The sequence below is a fragment of the Melospiza melodia genome, chromosome 1, assembly GCF_035770615.1.
Source record: "Melospiza melodia melodia isolate bMelMel2 chromosome 1, bMelMel2.pri, whole genome shotgun sequence".
Lineage (NCBI taxonomy): Eukaryota > Metazoa > Chordata > Aves > Passeriformes > Passerellidae > Melospiza > Melospiza melodia.
The window spans coordinates 20,856,444-20,868,644 of NC_086194.1; the positions used below are offsets into that span (position 1 = coordinate 20,856,444).

The following is a 12,201-nucleotide window of genomic DNA, read 5'->3' on the forward strand; positions in this document are numbered from 1 at the left end:
GGAGTTAATGATAATCTGTACTGAATTTGTTAGAGTTTCATTTCGATTTGCATCATACAAGGAAAAACAATAAACCAGAATAAAAAGCACAACTAGTAACACTGCATATTTTCACTAAAATATAATAATTATAGAAAGTGTAATTAATTCTAGCAGTAAAGATTCCTTTTCTGCACTTCTAGACTTTGACAAAGGAGAGTAAGCCTAGATACTAAACAGGCCTATTAATTTCTGATTAAAGCTTTAAAAATTTGATCTTTGAAATTTCAGTTCACTTCTGCTTTAAGCTGTTAAAGATCAGATCTTTGCTGAGAGAGAGATCAGGCTGGTACACCCAAACATTATGTCATTTATGTTATGCATTTTCTGATTTATTTCTGTTTACCTCTATTGTAATATACTTCCAGTCAACCACCATGAATTTATCTCTGAATGGGAATCCTGGGGCCCAATTTGAATAGTCAAAAACGCTTCCATCTGTCCAGAGATATGTATTCTCACTGTTGATGTCATTCAGCCCAATCCATGTTTCACTGGCAACATCCTTTAGGTGAAAGGTGAGGAAAGCTGATAGAAAAAAGATTTTAAAATAAAATAAAAAGTACCTGAGGAGTTTTCTTTTTTTCAAATTCCATGTAAATCAAATTACAAATAAAACAACAGCCATTCATCAAGTCACTTCACAGCCAGAAGTGACTTCAAAAGGATTGTCTTTCCCAAGGTAGCATTAACTGCATATATGTAATTTCAGATGGATGTCTGTTTAATGTCTAACTTGAATATCTGTGAGCATTTAATGACTATAAACTATTACAATTTATTTCACCTTCCAAGACCATGGGGAACAGATTATTCTGTTCCTTCCACAGATGACATTTTCCAAAACTTGGGAAATGTCATAATATCTCACTCCAGTCTTCCCTCTGGATCAAACACCTCCAGGTCTTTCTCCACAGGTTCTTTAGGTCTGGAGGTAGGTTCAGCCTCATCGTTAGATGGTGAAATGTGTGGCTTCACGCACAGTGCTGTAAGGCTCAGGTGTCATACCTTGCACTTGGTTATTGTGTATAGAGGCCAAATTTCCCCCTAATTCTCTACAAACGCTTCTTGCTGAGTGCCAAGTTAGTTTCTCTTCTTCTCTGGATCCAAATATTTTATAACACTGTGGAGAGAATAAAGGATTAGAGAGACTTTCAGGTGTCAAAGAATATTAAGAACATTGATTTGGATTCTAATTCTGTGCTAGTCCCTGCATCCAAAGAGCTGCAGATGGGGGATCTGCTGGAACACAAATACTGTCAGCCAGCAGGAAGGAGACCCAGCCAACCCCAGTGCACAGCACTTACAATCATGTGGGATCACTGCTGGGAAAGACCAGACAACCACCAAAAGCTTTTGAGGAATTAAATTACTGAAAAGTAAAATTTTTGAAGGACTGAAACTATTTCCTGATTGTGAACTTAATTTGGAGCAGGTAGTAAATTCTCAGGTCAAGTTTCTTTTCAATTATATACCACAGATGGAGTGCTAAAACCTCAGCTCATGTGAGAACTCACATGAGTGGAACAGTGTCAGGAAGAAGTGCCCTTCTGAATAGGTGTTTTCCCTGAATACCAGTGTAAAATATTTTTTGTGTATCTTCTGAGGGACAGAAGACACAGCTCCTCCCTCTTTGTGCTCTTTGAATGCATAAAAACTTTTCCTATTGATTGCATTGTGGAATTGACTTTTGGGTTTCCTCTATTTGTTTTTTGGGGTTTTTTTAAAGTTCATATGTTCAAGTTTTTTGCTTAACTTAGCAGAAAGCAATGCTTGCTTCTCTTTTATATTTGATTTGACATTTATTGCTTTTTGTGTTACTCAGCTTAGGATGAGTTGCTGTGATGGCCAATTACTTATGAAAAGTCTGACCTTTCATTTTTTCATCTTTGTTACTCAGAAAACCAGGGTTACATTTACAGATAAGGATAATGGATCAGGATTTCCATGCAGTAAATATGCCAAAAATAAGCAGAAGTATCTAGAAACTAGAAAAGTAGCTATAGCTAAAGGCACAGGGTCATTTAAAAAATTATAATTTCAAACATTCAAATCACCTCTTTTTTAATAATTAAATTGTAAAATTTAAAATTTTATTTTAAATATTTAATATTTATTACAAATTTGCCAACCTGAAAATGCAGTGCACTGCTAACTAGCATACTTCTTAGTAAATTGGTACTTAAAGAAAGAGAATTTATTTAATGAGATAAAAGGGATAGTTGTTTTCTTCACCTAGAACAAATTTGCTAAATTTGGCTGATAGTTATTGCTGTACCTTATTTTTAAACAAAAGCCAAGTTTCAGGACATCCTCCCAGAGGTCGAATCACAGGAGGAGCAAATCCTGAGTAAGTTGAATTTTGCCTTTCACAGATAAAGGCATTTTTCACAGCACAACTTATGTCTTTCCATAAGCCTGAAAAAAATGGAATACAGATAATTGTTTAAAGATTGGGGAATAGAGAGAAACTCTTGTGTAACCACTACATCAGTCAGGCTCGGATGGCATTCATAAAGCACAGATGAAACATGTTTACCCAAATACACTCCTCCTTCCTCTACAATATGTTTCTTTTCTAAGTGATGACACAGTTTCAAACTTGAGTGTGTTATGAAAAAATGTCGGTATTGTTGAACTACTTCTCTGTGGGGTAGACTCAAATTTATGTACCAAACATTTTGGATTTTGATGCTAAATTTTACCCAAATATTTCTTGTTGCTATTTTACTCACCAAAATCTTCTGACATCACCACACAGTTTTCATCATTGTTTGCAAAATTGGGTTCATTTGGAGCCCAGGCAACATAATTCACCGGGCTGTCATCCAGCCATCTGGAAGAAACAAGGGGACAGTGGCTGCCAGCAGACATCTCAGCAGTTACTCACAAGGTCTGTTTGGGCACAGGGCTAAGCAAGGTGTTAGCAGTGACCAGAGGGCAAAAACTCTACGTATCCTGGGGAGGACGTAGCCACAGCCCTGCTGCTGCCTCTCATCTGTTTAGTTCTGCCACTTTCAAGGCATGGATGGACATCTTCACATCCCATGAGGGTGTCCTCCTGAAAGCCTTCTACAAATTCATTGTTTAAAAAAGTTTCCTGCCAGAAATTTCAGCAAGCTGTTGGAGTAGATGCTACTCATGCTTCTAGCTTCCAGCTCACATAACTTGAACCGCATGGGAATCATTTGATTTAATCCTTACATGGATATTTTATCAAAATTTCCAGACTTTTTCTGTAGCCACTGGAGATCTGGTTAGGGTGAGTCTCACCCTTAGGTTGATGTCAAGAGTGGGTCAGGTAAATAACATCTTCAAATTAGCTGCTTCTCCTCACTACTTGTGCAGGGTTGCAGTTCTCACTGTGTAGGGCATTAAGTGAGCTGAATCTTAGCCATGAATTTTTATTGGGTTTGCTCTCCCAAGTTTGGAAGGAAAATGCATTTCTCTGCTTAAACATAGAAGAATGCAATACTTTGGATCTGAGACATCTCCTTAAAACTATCCAGAAGTCAGTTGTACAACAGTTTTTAACTTGTAAGATGAAAGCACACAGAAATGCTCCCTGAAGATGAAATTACCAAATTTGTTGTCCATTACCAGTTTTTCTTTACTCACCTGAATCTCTGATCAAAGCTGACAACTAAGCCAATGAAAAATGATTTTCCTCTGTGTTTTGTGTAAATCTAAAATAGAAATAATTAATAGTTAAGCACTAAATTGCTCCTCAATGTCAAGTAAAAATCTGAAATGCAATTAATCATACCTTTGATTTATTTTTCCTTTTTTTTTAAAATTTGAATCTCACATAAGCATATGGTAGGTTGAGACTTAGGTTTCAAGCAGGCAACAGAGAATTATCACTGTGCTGAACACTACATATATTAGAAAAGATAAGCAACCTGGGCCTGGAGTATCCTTTGCTGCACCTTTAATATTTGCATATCTCTTTAATATTTGCATTTTCCTCTACCTATTAAAAACAATAGTAATTTTACAGGTGCTGAACAAATCTATTGCTCTATAAAAATGTAATGTAGGACAATGGCTCAGGACTCCAGTCTTCCTAAATACTTAGTATGTTCCCTGTATTTTATCACCTGCTGTGCTTCAAACTTCAACTATATATAATTAATAGGCTTCCTGCTTACATAGTGCCACAGAAATCGTCTTTTGCTTTCTTTCTCAATGACAACAAGATCAGCAAAGTTCTTCTGACAAATTCTCCGTGCTTCTTCCATATGGACATGCTCTTTGCTGAAATAGTACTGCTTATTTTCATATATAATCCATCCATCACTGGTGAGCTGATAATCTGAAAGATAAAGCATATATAATGCTTTCCTATCTGGTCTGTACAGAGTCTGAAAACTATACAGTAATTTTTGTGAAAGAGGAAAAAACCTACCAAGCTTGTAGTTTGCTTCAGGCTTTATCAATGTACCTGTAAAATAGAAGATTTTCATAAGCAACATCCCAAATTTAAAAAAAGAAAATCAGAGACATTTGCTTTAAGTAGTTTCATATGCTTTGTAAAATAGATGGGGAAAAAGTCAAACCCACCAGGCAAACTATGAATCAGATAATGCATTTTCAAGAATTTAGAGCACATTCTGCCATATTAAAGTTAGTGTATAGTTTAGAAATATTTAGCTAGTGAAAAATATGTATGTTACAGTAATATATCCAAAAGTACTGTGTCAAAAAATCCATGTTTCACAGAAAATTAGTTGTAAATTAAACAAAAATTACTTTGAAAATTTGTTATAGCATTTTCACTTGATACTCTATGATTTCTTTTTTCTTTTAAATATTACTGGGATTGGAGCCAAACAAAATAATTCAATCTAATAAATCCCAAAGCTTACTGAGATGGTAATAGACTACAAGTACTGAAAATGTAATGCTGGTTTATTGCTAATGTCAGATGTAACTTCCAGTGTGTCAATGAATTCTTCCTTTCCTGATGACTTGGCTTTTACTAAGACAGTCTGTTTTTAATAGTCCTGGAGAGCCAATAGATATCAAACTCAAGTATCTGATTACAAATTGAACCAGGAGGAAGCAAATCAGCTGTATTCCCAGAACCAGCTATAGCCTCTCAAAGGAAACTCTTCTTTCATATGAATGCCTGTTATTTTGTACCTCTGAACTAATGATTCTCACATTTCTTCTGTGGTTTGATGGACAGAAACACACTATTATAGAAATGACAGAAATAGTTTGATGAGAAATAAGCAACAAAAAGAAAAATCAAGAAAAATTATTCTGGGATCATTTAAAAACTTTCTTCTTAAGTATTTAGTGAACAATAGAACTAAAATTATCTCAATGTCTTCATTATTAATTTATATACTTCTGGTAATTTTGGTTTTATTGTTTAATCCTAGCATAACTGTAACATTCATTGTTTTTGGAAAGCTGGAATATCTTTTGTGATAGGTGTCTTGAGTGCACATGAGGGAATTCACATCTGAGAATGTCTTCTCTCATGTTGGTCATCACATCATCTAGATTCACAATTACAAGATTAATTTTTTGATTTTTTTTTCTTGCTTTTGAAAGGTCATCTAAGATCAAGATAAACTGGTCAGAGCCTTTGTGTCGTGGTTTCTGAGCTCCTTCTGAGCAATCTCACCAAGAGCAGAGGGACACATCCATACAAAGCAGCATGCTCAGAGTGCCAGAAAGGGCTGCACAGGATGTGCTGCTGTGAGCTGGTTTGCACAAATCAGGGCTTGGATGGTGCACTTGTGTGACTGATTTACCAAAAGGGAACAGTGATTCTTCCTTTTTGGTTAAGCAATTTTTCAATGTTACCATGGTGCCTTATTCACCCTTCAAGGGTTTTGTTGGCAGAGTCATCAAATATTAGATACACTCAGTGTTTCTATGAAACTGCTTATCCCTTCCCCTTCCTATTGTGCCTCCTAGTAGTTCTCTGTGTGCATCCAACTTTCTTTTTGTTTCAAGAAGGTTTTAAAAATCTCCTTCTCCATGGAGATGCATACAAATAGTTTACAACCAGGAAGCAGGGATGTAGAAGTAGAACTGAGCAAGCAAAACAAAATATTTCACTGTCAGCTGTCACTAGATCTCTTCAGCCCATGCAGACCCCGTTTCTTTCTCCTGCTGGGGGGCACCCCAACATCTGTCAGGTCCATTTTGTGAGCCTGGCACCAGGTGGGGGATTTTTGTCACTGGGGCCCAGCTCTCCGGGCAAAGCTGGAGGATGCAGGAGTCCATCAAGGTTACACCAACCTCCCCTTTTGATCAGATTGGGTTTTCAGAGTTGCTGGTTCTTATAGCAACTGATCCCCCCTTGCTTCCCATTAGTTGTTTCACAGTGTATTTTTTCACACTAGTTTTTTCACTTCCTTAGAGAGAACTCTACGTCCTGCATCTATTCCAGATAAGCCTAAAGCAGATAGAAATAGAAGAAATAATAAAAAGAGAGGGGATAAGTACCTTTGCTTCACAAATTTATCGAACCCATGTTAGAAAGAGATAAAACTAGAGATGAAGTAATAGGGTCACTAACTTCCTGCAGCCAAGGACAAGAGAAATAGTTTAATTCATTCTGCCTGCTTTACGTGTTGCCTTCACTGCAACTGGTTTTAAAATGAACAATTCTCAGTGTCTTTCTTCCTTTCAATTTTTTTAAATCCATAAAAATTGCTTTTTAAGCTTGTGTTTATTGCTCCAATTAAATGGGAAAGTAATAATACCTTTTTTTGTTTCACAAATCCAATTAAGTAAATGTTCACAGCGCAAGTCGTTCCAGCGCATTTGGGGTGATCCATTAAACATAACACAATGTTCAAGTTCTTTGTAGTTGTTGGGTTCATCTTCCTCCCAGTTCTCATAAATTACCTGTGTTGGAAATACATATCAATTACTGTGTGAATTGAGTTGAATAGAAGTAATTGAGATTGCCATCGTGAAACAATTTCAGTATCTCATCGTCTCAAGTACCTTTTTTATGGGATCACGAGGAGTTCAAACAGACCTGAGAGGGCTGTGAAGGTCATGCTGGTCAGGTTACTTTCCCCACCACCCCCTGAAGAAGGTGAAGAGATTTCATGGTATAGAAAACCATGTGTTTGATAAAAGAAAAACTGATGGACAGAAGGAGTCACATTTATCTTGTTTTTTGAAAGTAGGCAGCTAGACTTCACTGTACTGCCACACAGCAGTGCCCATTTTGGGAGGCTGTGAATGTCTAAGGCCACAGACTATCAAAGATGGGATATAACATGGCATCAGGGATGAAACACAGGCAATGTTGTGTTAAGACAGTGCACTGCAGCTACTCAGTATATATTCTATTTTCTAAAAGACAGAAAGTCAATTAATATCCAGCAAATAAGTACTCACAGGGGAGCCATCAATCCAGGAAAATCCTTCATCAGGATTTAAGAGAAACAAACCAATCCAGAAAGCCTGAGTGTTCAGTCCTTTGTCCCTAAAATAATTCATACAATATAGATATATAAGCATAAAAAGAGAGGCTGGGATATAAATCCTGAAAAGCACAGAAGTATCCTGCTTTCTGTCACACCTGAACTGGGAGCTGTGGCCCAAAGCCAGGCTCACTCCCTGCATTCTATCAGAGTTTTGATAGTGCTCTGCATTGGGCTAAGACTCTCATATTTAAAAATAAGTTTCAGTGATGTGGCCCAGAGCCAGCTCAGGCTCCCATCCCCGTGGATGTAGCACAGATCTTGGTTGTAGCATGAGGTCAAAGACAGAGGCTTTAGCAAAAGTACAGCATGAATAGATGCTTATTTAACTTATAAGAATAGTGAGGAATGATTTTCAACTGTTTTAATTTGCTTCTTCACTTGTTCATCTCCGAATATGTTTTAAGTAATTTTTATTTAACATAGCAGGAACATGAAAAAGAATCGTATGCAAGTACTCACAAAGCTAATTGCCATATTAAAATTTGATCTTCTTTTGTATTGATTGTGACCAGATTTCCACCTATTTCTCTACAGAATTCTTCAGCTTCAAACCAAGACTTCTTTTGGTTTCCCTCTCTCACAAAAAACTATTGAAAAAGTAAAAATAAATTAGTAAATTTGTGAAGCTTATAAAATATGTGTGATTAAAGTCAGCATCATTTTAGCATGCCCTTATTCTTGAGTGAGACAACCTGACACCTGTCCAAGCCTCTAATATTAACCATTAAAAATGTGAAGTGTAAATATTTTTTCTTAGCATCAGCTACTTTAAAATAAGGCAAATGTAGTATAGGCATCCGAGGAGAACAAAAAGTATCAGAATGTACAGAAGAGAAAAAACTAATCTGTAACTTAATTTGAACTTTGTCCACTGAAAGGTTCAAAAAAAAGGTGAAAAATCCTCAACCATTTTTGCAGTAGAAAGCAGAAGGTTTTTGAAAAAAGGAAGGGAAAGGGTAAGTCAGTGAGTTGGACTGGAAAAGATAAAACGGATACAGAAAGTTGTTGTGGACCCCAGCTGTGGAAGAGGTTTTTGTATTGAGGTGAAAGCATACAAATACAAAATACACTTTCTGCCATGAGGAACATACATTCTTGGACTAAGGATATGTTTAACAGGACTAAGTACTTGACATTTTATAGAAATGCTGATTAGCAATTTGGTAAATGGCAGAAACAATTTAATCATAATTACATGTGACATGGAAGCTCAGACTCCTGTAAATACAGGAATAAAATCAGATCTGGTCTCCCAACAGGCAGAGACTCTCAGGAAAGAAAGTGAGAACAGACTTATGTAAAGACATGGAAGAGCAATGTTGCATATTTATTTACTTGATCTGTATTGCCTTTTCTTTCCTTTTTCCCTTTGCAAAAAGGGAGAGCTTTTTAAGGCATTTTTAGCTAAATCAGGAGAATGCTCAAAAGTTTTACTCGCTGTAAAGAGTCATCAACTAAACCCAGATCCAAAAGTATTGCTACGAGTACACATGCTGTGTGAGAGAAGGGTGTCAGAGGGGAACATTTTCTCTCAGAAGCATTGTCTCATGCAAATGACACTGCCAGCTCTTGAGATGTAATAAATACTATGGGTTTTTTTTTGAAGTTCCAAACACCTGGAAGCAAATAAATTAGGTGAGGCTCTCACTTGGAATTTAGGTAAAAGAAGGCATAATTTTAGCACTCTGCGTTCATCATTTTCCGTTCTTGAGTTTCGTTACATTTGATGGATTTTTTTTCCCCATGTTTTCTTGCTTTGAAAACCAAAGAGAAGATCATTCCCAAACAATGCCCCAGCATCCTGGTGACCAGGGCACTGTCCCCTGGTCCTGGCTCCCAGGGAAGTGGGCACACACTTACTCTGAGGCAGGAGCCAGCCCGCGGGGCTCTGTCCCAGCCTGTGGCACACTCAGCCCCAGGCACCTGCTCTGGAAGAGCAGGAGGTGGAGCTCCTGCTGCCCGCTGCTTGCAAAGATAATTCCATGTCTTCTCACAGCTAACAACATCCCATAATCCAGCTGCAATTCCAGTTCCCGTGACAACACAGCCTTGCTCTTTCCCTGTGTGATGTGGAAGAGAAATGAGTAAAACCAAAGCCTTAATTGTTGTGTAAGGAATAAGACTTTTGCTTTTATAAATTAAAAGTTATGAAAAGAAAGAGGCAGATTATGAATATTAAAAATATCCTGGATATAAAACTATTTTTAATATCAACTGTCAGAGGCCAGGTATGGGCCAATGAGTCCCACAGACACAGCTTTACCAAAACCAGAGATTTGAAGCTCCAGAAAACAAATCTTCCTTATCTTGCCAACCCAGGGGAAATCACAGGGAAAATGGCCCTTGATTAAATTTACATATGTAATAGATGACCTGACAAGTACTTTGGAGTTCTCAATATCCTGGTAACTCAATTTCAAAAGGGTGATGTCAAGTACAGCAGGTTTGTTTTAAGGCATAGCTAGCTGTGTGAAGGCAAGAGCTCACAGATAGCTGCTAAGCTGTATTGCTGAAATGCCAAACTGTTTTGTTTCGTGTTCACTGCTCATTTCTTACATATGCACAGTGTGGGTCAAAAATCTGTCCAGAATAATTTTTCTCAGGCTGATGAGTTATTGTTAATTGGTGTTAAAAATGGCAAAAATAATTATACCATGGACCTTGTTAACTCCAACACAGCATTGCTTTCAGTCTAACCTACCAAAATCTGTCTCTGCACACCTTAGCAGGTTGACTTACACCACCACCACCTGCAGCTCAGCTGTGACAGTGCTGGGTGCACTGGCGTCAGGCACAGTGACACAGTGGTGGCTTTGGCCACCCACAGCCACAGGCACAAAACACAGCGCCCACTCTAACTTCTAACCAGGGGAATGGGAGCACAAACCTGTGTGAGCTGCAACCGCATGACTGTGGCAGGGGCTGAGCCCATGCAGAGCTTACCTGGCATGGCTGTGTTCCAGTGTGTGAAATGAGCAGGTTCTCCATTGGTCCACCTGAAACTCCCTCGCTCTTCTGTGTCAGAGAGACCAATCCAGAAATATTCTTCAGACCTCAGCCCCGTCAGAGTAATCAGAAAGGTTTGCTCGTTCCTGCAGTGGGAAACAGTGTCCATTCACAGCCTGGACAGTTAGTGTGCAATATTCATCTAAGTGATCCAGAGGAGTGTTAACATGACCCAAAACCAGAAGCCCCTCAGTGAAGTCCAAGCGAAACCCTGGCAGCCTTTAAACTGCAGTCAAAAGAATTTCATGAGGGACAAATTTCTCCTTACAGCTGAATGCATCTGAAACATCACAAATTGCTGCTCCCATGGGCTTCTAGTTGTATTCTACTCTTTTCACTGTCTTTCCACATCTCTGAGGTGCCTCAAGCAGACCACCAAGACAGGACCAAGCTGTCAGCTTTGCTACCCATCTCCTCTGAAGGCAGACATGTTCCTCAGGGGCCATGTAGCCTCTGAAGCCTGACAGGGATGTAGGTAGATTACAGATGATCTGTTCTGGCTGTGGGAGAGGGCAGGTTCTAGGGAAGATTTCCTACGTTTGCTCAGAATTTGCCTTAGAAGGTAGTTTAAGATAACATTTTTATTAAGGCTTTCCTATCAAAATGAGAAACCACCTACCAATAAAGAGATGAAAATTGTAATACCTACTTTCCAACAGAAAAAAATCCCAGCAAACCAAAAACCCCAAAGAACCCAACCAAACAACCAAAAAACCCAAAAATCCCATGAAAGCCAGAAGCTGCTTTAATTATGAATTAAAAGATAAGAGGAAAATTACTCAAGAAGCCCTGAAATTTGACATTTGCTGTAATAGATTAAGTGATAGCCATACAACATTGAGCTGTTTGATTTGGGTTTAATTTTCCTGCATGGATTATCTTTGAATGCCTTGCTACAATAATTTTTTTTTTAAATGCTGATAAAACACTTTGATGGGATCAAAAAATGGAAAATTCTTGGGAGTTTCTCCGTTAAAAGCATTGATTTTTAAAGAAGTTATTTTCCCACCTGCTTTCCACCGTAGCTAGATAGGCTTTGCTCTGTTCACATGTCTTATTTGCTTCTGAGAATGTCAAAAGTGCAGAACCCACCAAGTAACAGTGAAAACCATATCTTTTCCAACCCTGTGACAAACATAAGATTTTTAATGTGCAATGGAAATGTTTTTTAATGTTCAATGTAGAAATTTCTCTGCTCTTATGTGTGTAAATATTAAATGCTCAATTTGCTGCAGCTGAGTTTAAAACTAAGATGAGACTGGGCTGATCTCTTAGTAAATAAAAGCTTTTTTTTTAATGCTGTTTACTCCTACAGGAGGCCTTTTTATTTAAGTGATGACATTAAGATCTCAGTTTTCATCTCATTTTTGCACACATGAGTTTTCAAAGAAAATCGTGACTATGCTATTTGCTGTGGCTTTCCAGTGCTCTGCAAGGTTGAGATTGTGCAAACTGAGTCTATAAGGAGCCTGTGATTTATTCAGGGGGACCTGCAGCTCCAGCTTTCCAGAGCTGCGCAATCAGACATAATGAAATACCACAATATTGCAATACAGAAATGAATTCACACACAAGCACAGCCCCCCAGAGCTTTCCCTGTCACTCCCAAGTACAAGGAGTGAGGAGATTTTCTGAGCCAAGAGGAATCCAGAAGTGCTTGTTTTCAAGGAGAGCAGAAAGGAGGAATATC

General features: G+C 38.0%; 1 protein-coding gene across 2 annotated transcripts in view; it reads right to left on the bottom strand.

Moving 5' to 3' along the window:
* Positions 1–12,201, bottom strand: part of LOC134415139 (macrophage mannose receptor 1-like) — a 33,163-nt gene that overhangs the window by 11,835 nt on the left and 9,127 nt on the right. For both annotated transcript variants that reach the window (XM_063150448.1, XM_063150440.1), the window contains exons 9-21: positions 11,521–11,636; positions 10,449–10,597; positions 9,366–9,565; positions 7,965–8,092; positions 7,417–7,504; positions 6,768–6,912; positions 4,448–4,483; positions 4,191–4,354; positions 3,658–3,725; positions 2,775–2,875; positions 2,318–2,457; positions 1,048–1,162; positions 386–567 (exon numbers count right to left, since the gene is read on the bottom strand). In XM_063150448.1, the coding sequence (XP_063006518.1) occupies positions 386–567; positions 1,048–1,162; positions 2,318–2,457; positions 2,775–2,875; positions 3,658–3,725; positions 4,191–4,354; positions 4,448–4,483; positions 6,768–6,912; positions 7,417–7,504; positions 7,965–8,092; positions 9,366–9,565; positions 10,449–10,597; positions 11,521–11,636 (1,632 nt within the window). The remainder of the gene's footprint in view (positions 1–385; positions 568–1,047; positions 1,163–2,317; positions 2,458–2,774; positions 2,876–3,657; positions 3,726–4,190; positions 4,355–4,447; positions 4,484–6,767; positions 6,913–7,416; positions 7,505–7,964; positions 8,093–9,365; positions 9,566–10,448; positions 10,598–11,520; positions 11,637–12,201) is intronic.